The following is a 14,742-nucleotide window of genomic DNA, read 5'->3' on the forward strand; positions in this document are numbered from 1 at the left end:
CGCAATTAGTTGGCATGGGTGAAGTTGCAAGAGGCAATGGAGATTTGTATGATCTTAATTATATTATATAAAGGACTTGGGGTGCTGGTTGATGAGAAAATGAACATGAGCCAGCAGTGTGCGCTCGCAGCCCAGAAAGCCAACCGTATCCTGGGCTGCATCAAAAGGAGCGTGACCAGCAGGGCGAAGGAGGTGATCCTGCCCCTCTACTCTGCTCTTGTGAGACCTCACCTGGAGCATTGTGTGCAGTTCTGGTGTCCTCAACATAAAAAGGACATGGAACTGTTGGAACAAGTCCAGAGGAGGGCCACGAGGATGATCAGGGGACTGGAGCACCTCCCGTATGAAGACAGGCTGAGGAAGTTGGGGCTGTTCAGCCTGGAGAAGAGAAGGCTGCGTGGAGACCTCATTGCAGCCTTCCAGTACCTGAAGGGGGGCTATAGGGATGCTGGGGAGGGACTCTTCATTAGGGACTGTAGTGACAGGACAGGGGGTAACGGGTTCAAACTTAAACAGGGGAAGTTTAGATTGGATATAAGGAAGAAACTCTTTACTGTTAGGGTGGTGAGGCACTGGAATGGGTTGCCCAGGGAGGTTGTGAGTGCTCCATCCCTGGCGGTGTTCAAGGCCAGGTTGGATGAAGCCTTGTGTGGCTTCACACAAGAATAACTATTCTATGATTCTATATATCTCTATATAAAACTGTGGGGTTTTTTTGCTATATTAATGCCATTTAGTTTATATAATGTAATACCTTATTACATTTTGTATGCTGCTGTTTTGTGTATGTAATTGTTTTAGTGACACTGATTGAATTAGTCAATACTTAATGAACCAAAAACAGCAGGGGAATTGAAATCCACGTTTTAGAATCATAGAATCATAGAATAGTTAGGGCTGGAAAGGACCTCAAGATCATCCAGTTCCAACCCCCCTGCCATGGCCAGGGACACCTCACACTAAACTATCCCACCCAAGGCTTCATCCAACCTGGCCTTGAACACTGCCAGGGATGGAGCACTCACAGCCTCCCTAGGCAGCTGGTTCCAGTGCTTCACCACCCTAACAGGAAAGAATTTTGTGCTAAGGCTGTTTCTACCATGATGACTGGGATGCCCAGTGGTGTCCTGCTGTTCTCTGGTCATCCTCTGTCTGCTTGTATCTGAAGGGATTGTCACAACTTCAGACTAGGTGTAAGGAGGAATTTTTTTATGGTGAGGGTGGTGAAACACTGGAGCAGGTTGCCCAGAGAGATGATAGATGCCCCATCTCTGGAAGCATTCAGGGCCAGGTTGAACTGGGCTCTGAGCAACTTGGTTTAGTGGAAGATGTCCCTGCTCATTGCAGAGACCTTTAAAGGTCCCTTCCAATCCAAACCATTCCATGGTTCTATGAACTTAACAGTTACATTTCTGGGAAACGGTGATATTTTTGTGTCCATGCAGTGCTGAGCACAACCTGTGAGTGGGACTAGTGGACACTCAGGCCTGCAAGTATGGATTAATGATCATAGTGATGGTCGGGTGATGTTGTGGTTCTTGGTTTTGCATATCTGTACAGACTATTCAGTGTTAATTTCTGGTGATATCCGAATACTTGTTGTTTATAAAAATGGAGGAGCTTTGCCTCAAGGACAGACTTAACATTATCTTGTGTTGCCATTTGGAGAGAACTTTCATGACAAGCAGTTGGCATATGCTGCCGTCCTGTGTCCATCTTCATCAGAGCATGTTACTGGTATTGACTTCTACCAGACTCCTGTTTCCAAAGGTTTTATTATAGTTAACCCGTGGAATTTGGAGTGAATCCACCAAATGTGTTGGGTAAAATAATCATAGTATTCTATTAACCCGATGCATTTTTACCCTAAGGGCTTTCAGAAAGCATTTTCAGCCATTCTGATTAGCAGCTGAAGCAACACTGTATTATTAAGTGTTTGCAGAATTGAATCCCATAAACAGGTTTCACTGTGAAATAGTGGGCAGGATCCTGCTGCCTGCTGTGAGTAGGAAGACATTTTGCTGTAAGTGTTTGAGGAAGAAGCTGCTCATGTAGCACATTTTGGTTTTTCCATGAGGTGAAAGGTTTTACCCTAGAGCAGCACAGATCTCTAGACACTTGAGCTGAGTTTTTGGTATAGCCTGACATGTGCTGTAATGTCAAGGAAAGCAAAACCTCGCAGGTAGCACACACTTTCTAAAGGAGTTCAGCTGAAGAAGGCTGCATTTCATGGCGTTTTGATTTAGCAGATTATGGGGGGTGGTGGTGAAGAGAAAATTAAGTCAATTTTATTACTGGCTGTGTCTTAGCTGCTTTCATCTGATGCTGCAACCTGGCTTTAGCTGCTTGCAGTAAATACTCCTTAGCGATTGCTGCTTGCCCATGTAGCAGTAATAAGGATTATGTAATAACTGGCTTCTGATGGCTCTTCCCAGCTTGAGCTAGATTTTCCCCTGGAATAAGTCTGTACTTGTAAATGTGTGTGTATCACACTGATGGCTTTTTCTTCTTCATTTCAATTATTAAAACACAAATGTAGAAAGGCACATCTTACTGGAGACTGACTTGCGAAGGTGGTGTTTTAGCAGAGAGGCAGAAAGAAGATGAAATCTTTTCTCTATTTTTAAAAGAGATTTAACATTAAATTTCCCAGTGCATGCAGTGACCGTCAAGGAGGCTTAATACAGTCTGTACAAAGTAACCTAAAAATCTTCATCATTTCTCATCTAAAGAAACAGGAGGAAGTAAAAAAAGTCCATGAAGCTGCAGAGTTGTACCTAGGATGTTCCTTTTTTTGCTCTCTGCTGTGTTTTGTGGTCACTTTAAGGGACTACCCCTGTATTCAGTTCTACACTTTCTGGCAAGCTGGTTCTTGCATAACAACGGAACCTTTTGTCAAAAGAGTTAAGTTTGCATTTCAGAGTGAGAGAGTGAGGTGGTTTAGAAGTGATTTGCTCACATGTTGTGAAGAAAGGACTTAGTTTTTTTATCTTGGTGTCCATGTTGGCTTAGTTTAATCTGAGGGTGTTCAGTCATGGCTTATTGATGAATAGGAGTAGTTAACTTTTAAGAACACAGTTGTGTATGTTCATGAAAGGCCAGTGTAAAATAAAATACAGGTTCTTGCTTTTAAAATCATAATGAGGTTACTGGAAAATGAACAGGGCTGCCTAGAGGCATTTTTAAGTGTCAGTCCTGTGTAGAGTCCTGCAAAGACAGGACTGCAGGACATAAGGAGACTAAAAGGAGGTCATTCCCTTTGATAGCCTTCTCTTAATTTTGACTTGAATTCACTAAGTTAGTCAGCCCTGGCAGTGTTTCATGGCTACTGAGCATATTTCAAAGACCCATAGGGACTGTAAAGCTTCTTGCAAGCAAAACCAGCATTTTAGCAGTAAAAATGTGCCAGCACTGTTATGTTCACAGTATACTTCTTTGATAATGCTCTGCTAAATTCACATTGTGTATTTGGATGAACATTGCTGTATATTTGCTTATTTTTAAAATACTATTTGCTCAAAAAGGAAAATTCCTTGTTCTTTTGGAGTGCCTGAAATTCTGTTTGATTGCACTGAGGTGGAAGCGTGTACTCACACTTTGGATTGTTTCCAAGCCATGCTACCCGATCTTTCTATATAATGTCTCCTACTGAATATGATTACTTGTAATTAACTTTGCCTGATTTTGGTAGCATGCTATTCTTTAAAGTTACAGAATTGCACTCCGCACTGCAACAAATAACTTGCATTATATAAAGCCTTTGACACCTAATAGGTAATTTGCTATAGCTGAAAACAAGATGCTTTCTCTTCTGAGTGGAAACTTCTGGAGGCAAAAAATGGGAGGTCAGTTGTCATTTTTTTTTTCCTATTCCTTGAGCAGAGTGTGGGGCATTGATGCATTCCCTTCAGCATCCACTGCTGCAGAAGTCTTGGTCAATGTCTCAGCTGGGCAGTGGCATCTTTGCACCCACTGTAGGGTACTTTCCATGAGGCTTAGACTCCACAGGTCTGAAGAATGCTTTAGATCTTACATGCAGCAATGCTAGATGTTTAACACCTGGTCTTTGATTAGTATCAAAATATAGCCAGGGGATGAGCATGAGGTGGTCCTCACCAGGGAAGCTGCTGACACTGCTTGGAGGACTTACATAAGGGACTGCACCAGCGCGGTGGGGTTGCTTACGTGCTACGCTCTGCCAAGCAGGAATACTTTGACCTTAATACTGAGGTGAAGCGCTGGTGGCAAGCCTTTGTTTAAACGGTGCTAAAATGATCAAGGGAATGATGAAGAGCCTCAAAGAAATATTGGCCCTTTCCCATAATTTATATTTTCAGATGCTAAAACTAGTTGTTGAGCAAATGTAAGGTATCTATTTTAAGATACTGCATGTCAATATCTGACTACAGATGGCTCCATGAATCATAGTTAGAAGAAGGAAAATGTTAGACACTAAGATATTGTTGCTAAGAGATTTTTGTACACAGTATGCTAACATGTGCTGGCAAATTTGGGAACAGTAGCAGCAGCATGCTTTTTGGAGAAAAAAATCTCAGTGGTGAAGAAACTGTCTTCAAAGGACTATTTAAAGGATAGTAACATTATTGTGCTTTGTTGTATCAAGAACTGATGAAGATGAACTTGCCTTTAAGCAGATAACATACAGAAAACATCCAAAAGGTAAAGCTAATCCTGCTCGCTGGTGGAATTAGGAAGTGGAGAATAGAGAGTAAAAGGAAAAAAAAGACTTTGGGGGTTAAATTAAGCAAGTTTCAGGAAGATTAAAGGTGATGGTTGCTGATATTTTGCCATCTACTGGACATCAGATATATTAATATACAGAGTTAGTACCTTTCAAAATGCGTAATGTTAAGCTTGTGTTACATTATCTAATTAAAATTGCTAAGAATTATTTTCTGTCCAGGAAAGGAGCATATCCGAAAATGCTGAGTAGGATTTTTTTACTTCAGTCTTCGATAGCATTACTCTAGAATCATTTAGGAGAATTTGTGACGTTTTATTGTCCTGGTAGAAGATGTGGGTTATCTGTGCACTTCGTATAAATCTTTACTGAGCATCATTTAAAGGAAAGATATTTAAATGTTACTGCTTTTCTTTATTCTGTGTCTGTCTTGTTCTTCTTATTTCAGTGAGTTAAAAGTAATCTGTTTTAAAGCTGAGATGTAATACAACTATTAGTAATCTATCCAAAGCAAGTCACTATTTTGGGAAGTTTATAGTAGGCTGGTATTTTGTACATATAATAATATTTTTTGTTGAAAATCTACCAGAACTGAGGTTTTAGTTCATAAAATTCATTTTACCAATTCATTTTATCACTTTGAAGCTTTACTTCAGGTTTAACATCTTCAAGTTTCAGTAAAACTAAGTTTTGTAGTGTAAATGTGTGTCTCCATAGTGTAAAGCATATGTATCTTCTTGAGGTCATGTCTCATGTCATCCTTATTATACGTATTCAGGAGTGTTAGAAGAAGAGAGTGGATTAGTGATATTAATAGTGTATTAATCAAGGATTTGGTTTTATTTTAGAATGAGGTGAACGAAGAAGCTTCCGCCGGTTTTCTTTGCAGTGTTGTAGACTCCAAGTCAAAAATCAGCTGTAATAAATCCAACTGTAAAATGTGGGATGATGCTTTGCCTTTTGATTTTGGAAAGTAAAATACAGAGTTCATGAATATTCAGCATTTCTATTTGAGATGATACGGCTATTGTAGCTGGATGGAATTTTCCAACTAGTTGAGAAGAAAACCCCATTTTGTCGTATGATTGAATTCTTATGTCTCCCCTAACTGTGAAAGTACCTGAACTCTATGTTGTGATTTGAGCTCTGAACAGTGCTTACCAAGTTGTCACATTTTGCCAAGGTATTACAAGAGAATGTATTTCCAAAGCAAACTGAGTTCTAGATATGTTCTTTAATTTCTTGAACAAGTAAACACACCTTCATGTACCAGCTCTCTGAAATCACGTACAAAACCGATAGTGTTTGATGGATACATTTTTCTCCCACACCTATGGAAAAGAAATTTGGAACGCAGATTGCTTCTTGCTTTTCCAAACCGAACTCCATCTGTACCACTGAAGAGAGCTTTAACATCTACATGCTGCTTGTGTATGAGAGCAACTAATGCAAACTGATATAAGATCGCTTTTTCGGAGGCTGCAGAATGTGCTGTATGATTTTGTGTCGCTATTTATCAGGGATGGAACCTCATGGTGCTGTGTGGAAGATGAGTCTGTGATCTTGACAACCTGAATTTGTCTTTGTAATGTCCTTGTGAATGACCACTGCATACCTGATGGTACTCTGGGACAGACTTCAAGGTGGCTTTAGACTCCTTTACCTCTTTGTTTTATTAGGGAGAGCTTTTCTTTAGAGAGGACACAGTAGCAATACATTGAAGTTGAATTACTGCGCCTTTTCATTGCCCCACGTTGAGCATCGTTAGATTTTCGTATCAGATCAGGGAGGTGCCTGTCTCCGAAGGTTGTGATGATAACTAAATGGTTTAGAGATTGCCTTGCTGATTATCACCTCTTGATGTGTCAGCTATTGGGTGAATTGTTGATACGATTTTTGTCTGGAAAATGATGCTTATTAAAGATGATAACATTTCTTATATTTTTAATAGTAAGAAAACTCTGACATGTGAAAGAGCTTTTCTGGCAGCCTTTTGATGAAGAAAGTGACCCCAGCCATTCTGTCTAAATTCATTTGTGTTAATGCCTTACGAGTGTCTGGTGATTGTGAATCCTGTTGTGTAATGGCTTGAATGGTGTTTCTTGTTATAATAATAGAGTTCTCAGTGTTAAAATAGATAATTTTTTTATTTTATAAGTCTGTGAATAAAGTGGAAGGCAGTTTCTGGAGTGTTTTATGGTTACAGTCTCATTTACAGGGTTGTTTCACCCCATCCTTCCAGTGCCACCTGAAGATGGGAGCATGTAGGGTACCTGTCCTCAGAGTGTCCCCTATATCCATCTGCGTTTCTGCTCCTTGGCTGAGACTAAGCAAAATCAAGACTGAAGTTGCATTTGTCGTGGAATAGAGCTATCTCCTTTAATGTAGAGTGCCATACCTGTGCTATATATCGGTATCTGCAATTGCAGGTATCACTGCAGTTCCAAGCTTTCCAGAAAGACCATAATTTCGTGTGCACTGCTGGGTAGCAGAGACAGCGGAAGGGTGAAACTTCAGCCCTGAAGAAAAGAATAATGTCATGTACTTCCATCAGGAAAGTGAGATTGTGTGGAAGAGAAGGGGGAGAAAAAGCAGGCGAGGGGTGATGCCTCCCTTACCATGAACTGCTGCTTGTGAACTGCAGCTACAGCTGTGCAGCCCAAACAGCTTCCTCCCCTCTCTGTTTAGGCAGAGCATTCTAAAGCTTTATGTCTTGCCTGGTCTAAGATTCAAGCATGTGCAGAAGGAACCTCAGCAGCCTTGACTGAGAGTGAGACAGAAATGAACTGAGATACTCTCCTCACTCCCATGTAGAAAGTTTGCCCAAGATCATTGGCTGGATTTAAGAGGGGACAGCTTCAATTTCTCTCCTTTTCTATACCATTTCTCATAGCAGTTTGTTCCAAAGAGCAATAATGTAATTTGGTTTTGGTGCTTGCCTTTCAGGGACTAACCTATAAAGCTCTAAAATTGTATTTGCTAACAGGCTACAAAGATCTTGCTCTAATTTAATAGAACTTCTACCTGTGTTACATTTCAAGAGCGGAAAAAATCAATTGTGAAAGGTTAGTGACAGGTAAAGTGTATATATAATTTCCAATTTCCCGAAAGGAACAAAGCACTGCATTAATCACAATCACAAAATCTAACTACTTGAATGTAAGTAATTGATATAATGAGAACTGCATTTATGAGGCTGAACAGAGACGTCGGTGACTCAGTGCTGCTACTTACGTCTGGTCCAGAGTCTGAAAACGTTAAACTCTGTCTCAGTAAAGACAGAGTGCAACTGTAACTGGACATCTGTCAGGTTGCACTGTTTATATAAAGTACTGTTATTCATCATTATTTAAACAAAATTTCTTTGGGGAACAAGAATTGGGAAAGCAGAACTAACCAGATGGGTCAAATATTAAATTTCTGAATTGACTTCTGAAAGCCAGCTTAAAAACTGCCTGTATCCAGATGGAACGTTTCTGATTGTAAATATCAGAAGACCAGAGGGTGAGAATAATGCTGTGCCAGGAGAAAGAAATCCGCTCCTTGAGGTGGCTCACCAGTTAGGAGGGTTTCGTTCCTCATCCAGTGCCCTGTTCTGGCCAAGTCTTGGGGTGCCCCGTCTGCTGCTGGCTCCCTCCAGTCTCAGGGTCACAGCTGCTTCATGCATTCAGGTTTCTACTTCACTGAGCTGTCATGTAGTTACTAACCATAGCAACTCACCAAGTGTCAGTTAAACTCCTTCCCTTCCTTGCTCAGTTGGTGGCAGAGCGTCTGGCATTGCCCTGTGTGGCAAAGAGTAAAGCACTGTAACTGGTTGCATTGTTTGAAAGGAGCATCTGTCTGTGAGTCAGTGAGACCATGGGATGAGGGTAAAAGCTTTGCTTCTGCTGAGGCAGAGCAAAGATCCATATAGACACTCAGTTTCTGGTCACACTCTGTGTTAGGTATCCCGACAGTGGCAGCCAGCTCTGCTCGACTGCCTTCCCAGAGCTGTTAACCCTGTGGCTTTGTGTTGACAGCCCTTAGTGTGTCACAGCTGTGACCTGTGCCAGTGACTCCGTTAGCATTTTGTTATGATGGCATTATGAAACCAGCATATTATGGAAATAGGTGGTACCACCAATCTACATGGGTTTACCCTACTTCCCTTTTATGTTGTATGAGTAACCTTCTGGTAAGATACATCTTCCTGCTTAGCTTTACTTTCTCCTCACTTCCCTGTTGTTAGCGTATGTACTAACAGACCAGTCATGTATGTTACCAAATCTAATTCGAAAATAATTAGGTGCTCATGTTAACACCCTTAGTGGGGTCGGTTAAACTTGAAAGGGAGGGAGCTAATAAATGATTCTCTTTGGTTACTCTCATTCATCTAAAACCACCTCTAATGATGATTATAAACAAAAGGAACCAAGAGAGTTTCTGTTCTCTGGATTGTGCAGCAGAAACATGGCAGAGATCCCAACCAAATGGCAGCACAGCAGAGGAAGATCCTGCTTTGAATCTGCAGGCACTGTGCAGGAACTACTTAGTCCTGCTTTTCAGCTGGAATCTGATTGATACCGTGCTGTGACGCTGCAGGTGCTGTCTGATTCTGGAGCTGATGCAAAGTTAAATACATGCTATAGAAATAGGGCAAAACCCCCCTGGTTTTAGTGGAAATTGTAGATGAGTGATTTATTGTTACAAGTTTTTTAGGGAGATCCATGAACAGAATTTATCAGATTTACAGAATAAGGTGACATGCAGATTTTTGGTGTACGATAAGTGTCTTTGTGGCAAAAGGACGAAATGAAAGGCCATTTGTTGCAGGAATGAAACTACCTGGATTACTGTAAGGCTGCTGGATAGGCAGGTTTTAAAAGCTGCAATTTTTGAAGGCTCAGCATAACAGAGTCTGTAAGTAGCTGGGAGTTGCAAAGTGCTACCTCCAGCCTTTCACGGCAGTATTTCATGTCTGCAGACATGCATGGCATGCGTTTGGATGACTGGAATCCAGTTCCTTCTGGAACTGAAAAAAACCTTTGAGTGTAGCTTTGCTGGCTGTGCTGCTTTTCACTGCTAAGAAGAGATGTGTTGTGATTGGGGAAAAAACCCCAACAAAACCTTCTTTCCTGCCATAACCTCTCAATCAGAACTCTAGCACTTGACTACAAAACATCTTAAAAAGCAAAGTACGGCTATTTAAAACCATATAAATTATGAAGTGTGTAGAGAATCAAACTAGTGTTTTCTGCAAAGTTACTACGTTAGAATGTTTCTTTTTCCTAAAGTACAAAGAATTTTAGTGCAAATATAGAGCTTCAGTTTGGTTCTGCTTTAGTTTTCATCTTAACTGAGGGGAGATGGGGACTTTGCACCACCTGAATTTGGGTCAAGCCCTGAATCTTGTGAAGACCATTCCCTTGTCCTAATGTGTTCATGCTTATGGTTTCATTTGGCCACTTTATATCTCTGGTTCAGGACACATTTTGCTGGGAAATGGCTGTGGTCTCTGTGCTTTGTGCTTTGCGACTATAAAAATTGAATGAGGATAATTTTGTGTCTTTCTGATTTTTCTTTGCCTTCACTTTCTCCCACACTCTTTACCCATCAAATTCAAGTGAAGTACATTGACGTTGTGCCAAGAAATATTTGTACTTTTTAATTTTTCCTTGCCTTCTTTAGATCTTAGCATATTTTTCCTTCCTTTTTGCTGTTAGAATTTTGCATGCTGTTTTTAGCCAATTGAAGTAAATGAAATGGAGAGAAATGGTACCTTGAGCTGCTGAATCGAATGCTTGAATCAGAAGCAAGTTCAGGAACAATTCCCTGTCAAGCTGTCTCTTAGTTATCTGGCAATATCTTTTTTTTCAAGTAATAGAATGTGTTTGTTACTTAAACAGCATGTTTATACTTAAAATCTACTCTATATCAAAGATTCTTTTATTTGAGTAACATAGCTGCTGTCTAGCAAGCTGCTTGTCACCGATGAGTTCCCTGTTTGAGTCTTCTGCGCTAATTAGGGGTAATGTTGAAGGGAGGTATTACTGCTTGCTTATACTGTAGAGAAAACCCCTGATCTACACACAAAAAAAGCTGGAGAGGGACTTTTGCCAGGAGCATGTAGTGACAGGACAAAGGGGAATGGCTTTAAACTGACAGAGGGGAGATTGAGCAATCTGCTCTAGTGGAAGGTGTCCCTGCCCATGGCAGGGGTTTGGAGCTGGATGAGCTTTAAGGTCCCTTCCAGTCCAAACTACTCTGTAATTCTGTGAAGTGTTGCTTTTATGAACCTGAACCAAGCCAGGCTGCAGACTGTGAAATTAGAGAACATTTCTACAGCTCTGGATTACTTTCATAGCACCATTGGCAAGGACACCGGGGGCTGTACAGAGGAGGCTAGAGGCCAGAGTCTGATACATTATCCATTCTGAGAAGAAGCTTCTTTCAGGAGTCATTCCTGAAATAAGATTGTCTTACTAGTGGTTAGAATAGTAATTCTCAGTTGGATAATTGCCTGTGTTGGAGACGAAGTGGCAGTGCACCAATCTACCCTTGTCTCTTGACCTCCCTGATCTTTGCAGATATTAGTGTGTGCAGAAATCTTATGACATATTTGAGAAGAAAAACTTATTTCTTCAACCATGGTCTAAAAGCAGAAGTGGGATTAACTTTTGAACCACTGTTATTGATACATCATAATGCATTTTGCTCCCAAGAATCCATCAGCGTTTGACGTAACACTACTGAAAAGTACCTAGAACAATGCATTTCTTTACTGTTAATACTGTAATGAGAAAATGATGACATGATTTTCACTAGTAAGTATGGTGATATTATATCCAGGTTAATGATTTTAAGGATAAAAGTGATTATACTGCACATGCCATGCTCATGGCTGCGTACTGAGGCTTATTTTAAAACACAAGTGTATGTGTATTGAGTACAACTGCTAGGTGCTACAGAGACCTGGAACAGAATGTCTCCCATGGCATAGATAAATCCGAAATGAAAGGAAAACATAATTGCTTTATTTAGCTGTTACACTGGATAGAAACTTCTAATGAAACACAGAAGAATTTGCCAAGAGAAGAAAGACAGAACCTGAAAAGCGTTAAAAGGCAAATAAAATAAAATGGATTTGGAGCATAATTATATAATAGTCAAGGTGTTCTGTCTGTAGCTTGTTGCTTGGGCAAAGTCTTCATTTTCAAAAATTTACAAGTTTGTTTTGCTTGCTGTTAAATAAAATTGTCCATTCAGTTTCCTGTGGTGAGTGCAGGAACAAGATCTTATGCGTGTTACATTAATAGATATTACTCACATTAACTGTACTTCGTGCACCTCCCTAAGACCTTTAGTCTTCCTTTGCATGATTCGCCATCCCTGAGGTGTGTGGAGTGGTATGAAGTTGCACATAATCTTTTTGTCATCAGCTCAGACTGAGTTTTCATTCATGTCTCATGACTGACATTAGCCCTATATCCAGGAGAGTCCTTACATAAGACTTTCGAATCTTTTTTGGGCCTGCACCCTTTATATGCAGAAGCTTCTTTGAGAAAGGTGAGCACAGTTTATCCCTTTTACCTACTTGAGGAAAACCACAGTGCCAGTAGGGGAGCAGTATCTGTCAGAATATAAAGCTGCAAAATTGAGCCAGAAAAGGCAATTGCTCAATATTCAGGGCAAAAATAGAAGAAAGGAGGAGATGGTGATGGTACAACTGTATCACTTTCCTCATATCCAGCAGAGGTATTTCTCTCTTTAAGTGCATTGAGAGGAGAATTCAGAATAGATATTACACATCTGTGTTCAACAACCAGGAAATAAATGAAAAAGTGTTAGTTTAGAACTATATTTATTAAAACATTGTAAATTCTTTACATATGCATAAACTTTCCCAGTTTCTCTTTTTTTAGTCTTTTTTGGTGACTTAGTACCTGAATACTTGTAGTTCTTGGTACTTCTTCCCTGGCTATCCTGCATACATTGCATTGTAGCTCCTGCTTTCACTGTTCAGGTAAGTAGTGAGGCAGGAGCAGTTAAAGGGAAGTATCACCTTCGATGTGTGCTGCTCCTGTGGCATTTTTCACACATCTATAGAGTTCCTGCAGCTTTGGGGATGGTGTGTTTAATGTTCACTGCTGGTTTTGAGTGCTACAACATGAAAAGCTGCAGCTCCACCGGCAGTCTCCTGAGACCTCTTCAGTCACCTTATCTGGAGGACTGGCAGTGCTGCTTACAGAGAGATTGAGAGAGCATCTCAATGTTGTTTCAGAATGTATTGTGTGTAGTAGTTGCAGAATAGAAGTAAGAAACAGTTACTCTGCTTTGTGAAGTGAAAATATCTTTGTATGATGTTTGTCAGGAATGTAACACACATTTTCCTACTTAATAAGTTTATAACAATATGTTAATTGTAGCTGTTTTCCGATCTTTTAGGTGGCTATAATAGCGGGAAACTTTGAGCTTGCTGAATATATCAAGAATCACAGGGAAGCTGATATCGGTAAGCAAAATATTTACAGACACTGAACATAAATTATACATGTTTAAAGCAGGTTTTTTGCAAAGATGTTAAATCTGGTCCGATGTGAGATGTGACTGCAGGGCTGATGACAGTATCATTTCAGGGAGATTTTAAAAGGAACTTCTCTATATAACATGATGGGGGGAAAAGCTGAAATGTTATCAAAATATGCTCTGGAAATGAAAACAACAGAGTGGTAGATGCTTTGTAAGTATAAATTAGTTTGTAACAGATGAAGTACACATCCTCATACCTGGAAGAGCCAAATTGGCTCCTGCAGGCTGTTTTGTCATCAGCTTAAAACAGCTTTCCATAAGAATAATTGGTCAGAAGAAGAAGATAAAGATTATTCTCTTCTATGAAATGAAAATCTATATCAGAAGCTGTCTATCCATATCCATAAACCCATTTCCTCTCACTGAGTGTATGGCACTGGATGAAGGCTAGCGACAGGCTTTAAGGGCCCTTGACAAAAAACCTTAAGGCTTTTTAAAGATCTTTTTACATAGATAGTTTTGCCATTAAAATAAAAACCAGTTTGATAAAAGTGATTTCTAATACAGTTTAATTACAATGAATTAAAATGCTTTAATCCAAGTTAATTAAAGTTCCACAAAAACATCTTGAAGTTGGAGGAAAAAAGACATTCCTTTTGAAACAGGAGGGGCTCTATAGTCATCTGCATTGATTTAACTCAGAGATGCAAATCTATGACTTGATAGTATTTAATTTCTGTGGAAAACTAGGCCAGCTCACATCAAACTTAAGACTGGGCAAGAATTGCTCTGGACTAAGGCATCGTTTTCATTTCCCTTCCTGGTAGTGTACGATCTATATAGTTTAAAACTCTGTGCAGTAACATGAATTCTTGTAGCACTGTGAGACTTTCAGTTTTGCACAAAAGCAATAACTTCTGCATGAAAGCTCATAGTGAGTTTGAAAGGTTTTTACCTGAGAAAGTGGGATAGTTTCTTTCCATGTAAGAATTCTTCATCCATCTGTATTTATAAACAGTCTGAGGTAAATAATTACAATTGAATAAGTGTATAGGTGAGCATCTTGTTGTCTATCTTTACATATGGCTCATAGTTTTATAATTTCATGAAGATGTTGAAATGGAAGGAAATGGTTGTTTAGATGCAAATGATCCTTTTATTTCTGCCGTGTTAGTTCTCAGTATTTTGGCTTGCGTGTAGAGTCAGTGCACAAGTAGTGCACATAGCCAGTATTATGTTTCATGTTGCTTTAAATAGATTTTGTTCTTTTAAGAGTAGTTGTGCACAATAAAAGAAAAAAACCCTAGTGAAGGAACAACTTCCTAGCATTTGTTACACGTACATTTACAGTATGAGTAACTGTAAAGTCGAAGTAACGCTTACAGTACACTTACAAACAGCAGCCTCTAGACTGGTTTGCGTGAAGCAACACTGATGTTACTGTCATCATTTTTTGGACTGACTATTGCAGGTTCCCAGTTATGTCAGTGTGTGGGAGAAGCTGAAATGTAGTTATCAAGTAGATGGATGAG

At 39.9% G+C, this 14,742-nt stretch overlaps 1 protein-coding gene across 2 annotated transcripts in view; it reads left to right on the plus strand.

The window, feature by feature from the left end:
* Window positions 1-14,742, plus strand: part of SHANK2 (SH3 and multiple ankyrin repeat domains 2) — a 366,357-nt gene that overhangs the window by 73,185 nt on the left and 278,430 nt on the right. For both annotated transcript variants that reach the window (XM_065685197.1, XM_065685198.1), the window contains one exon: window positions 13,127-13,193. In XM_065685197.1, coding sequence (XP_065541269.1) covers window positions 13,127-13,193 — 67 coding nt within the window. The remainder of the gene's footprint in view (window positions 1-13,126; window positions 13,194-14,742) is intronic.

This window comes from Lathamus discolor, chromosome 6 (assembly GCF_037157495.1).
Source record: "Lathamus discolor isolate bLatDis1 chromosome 6, bLatDis1.hap1, whole genome shotgun sequence".
NCBI lineage: Eukaryota > Metazoa > Chordata > Aves > Psittaciformes > Psittacidae > Lathamus > Lathamus discolor.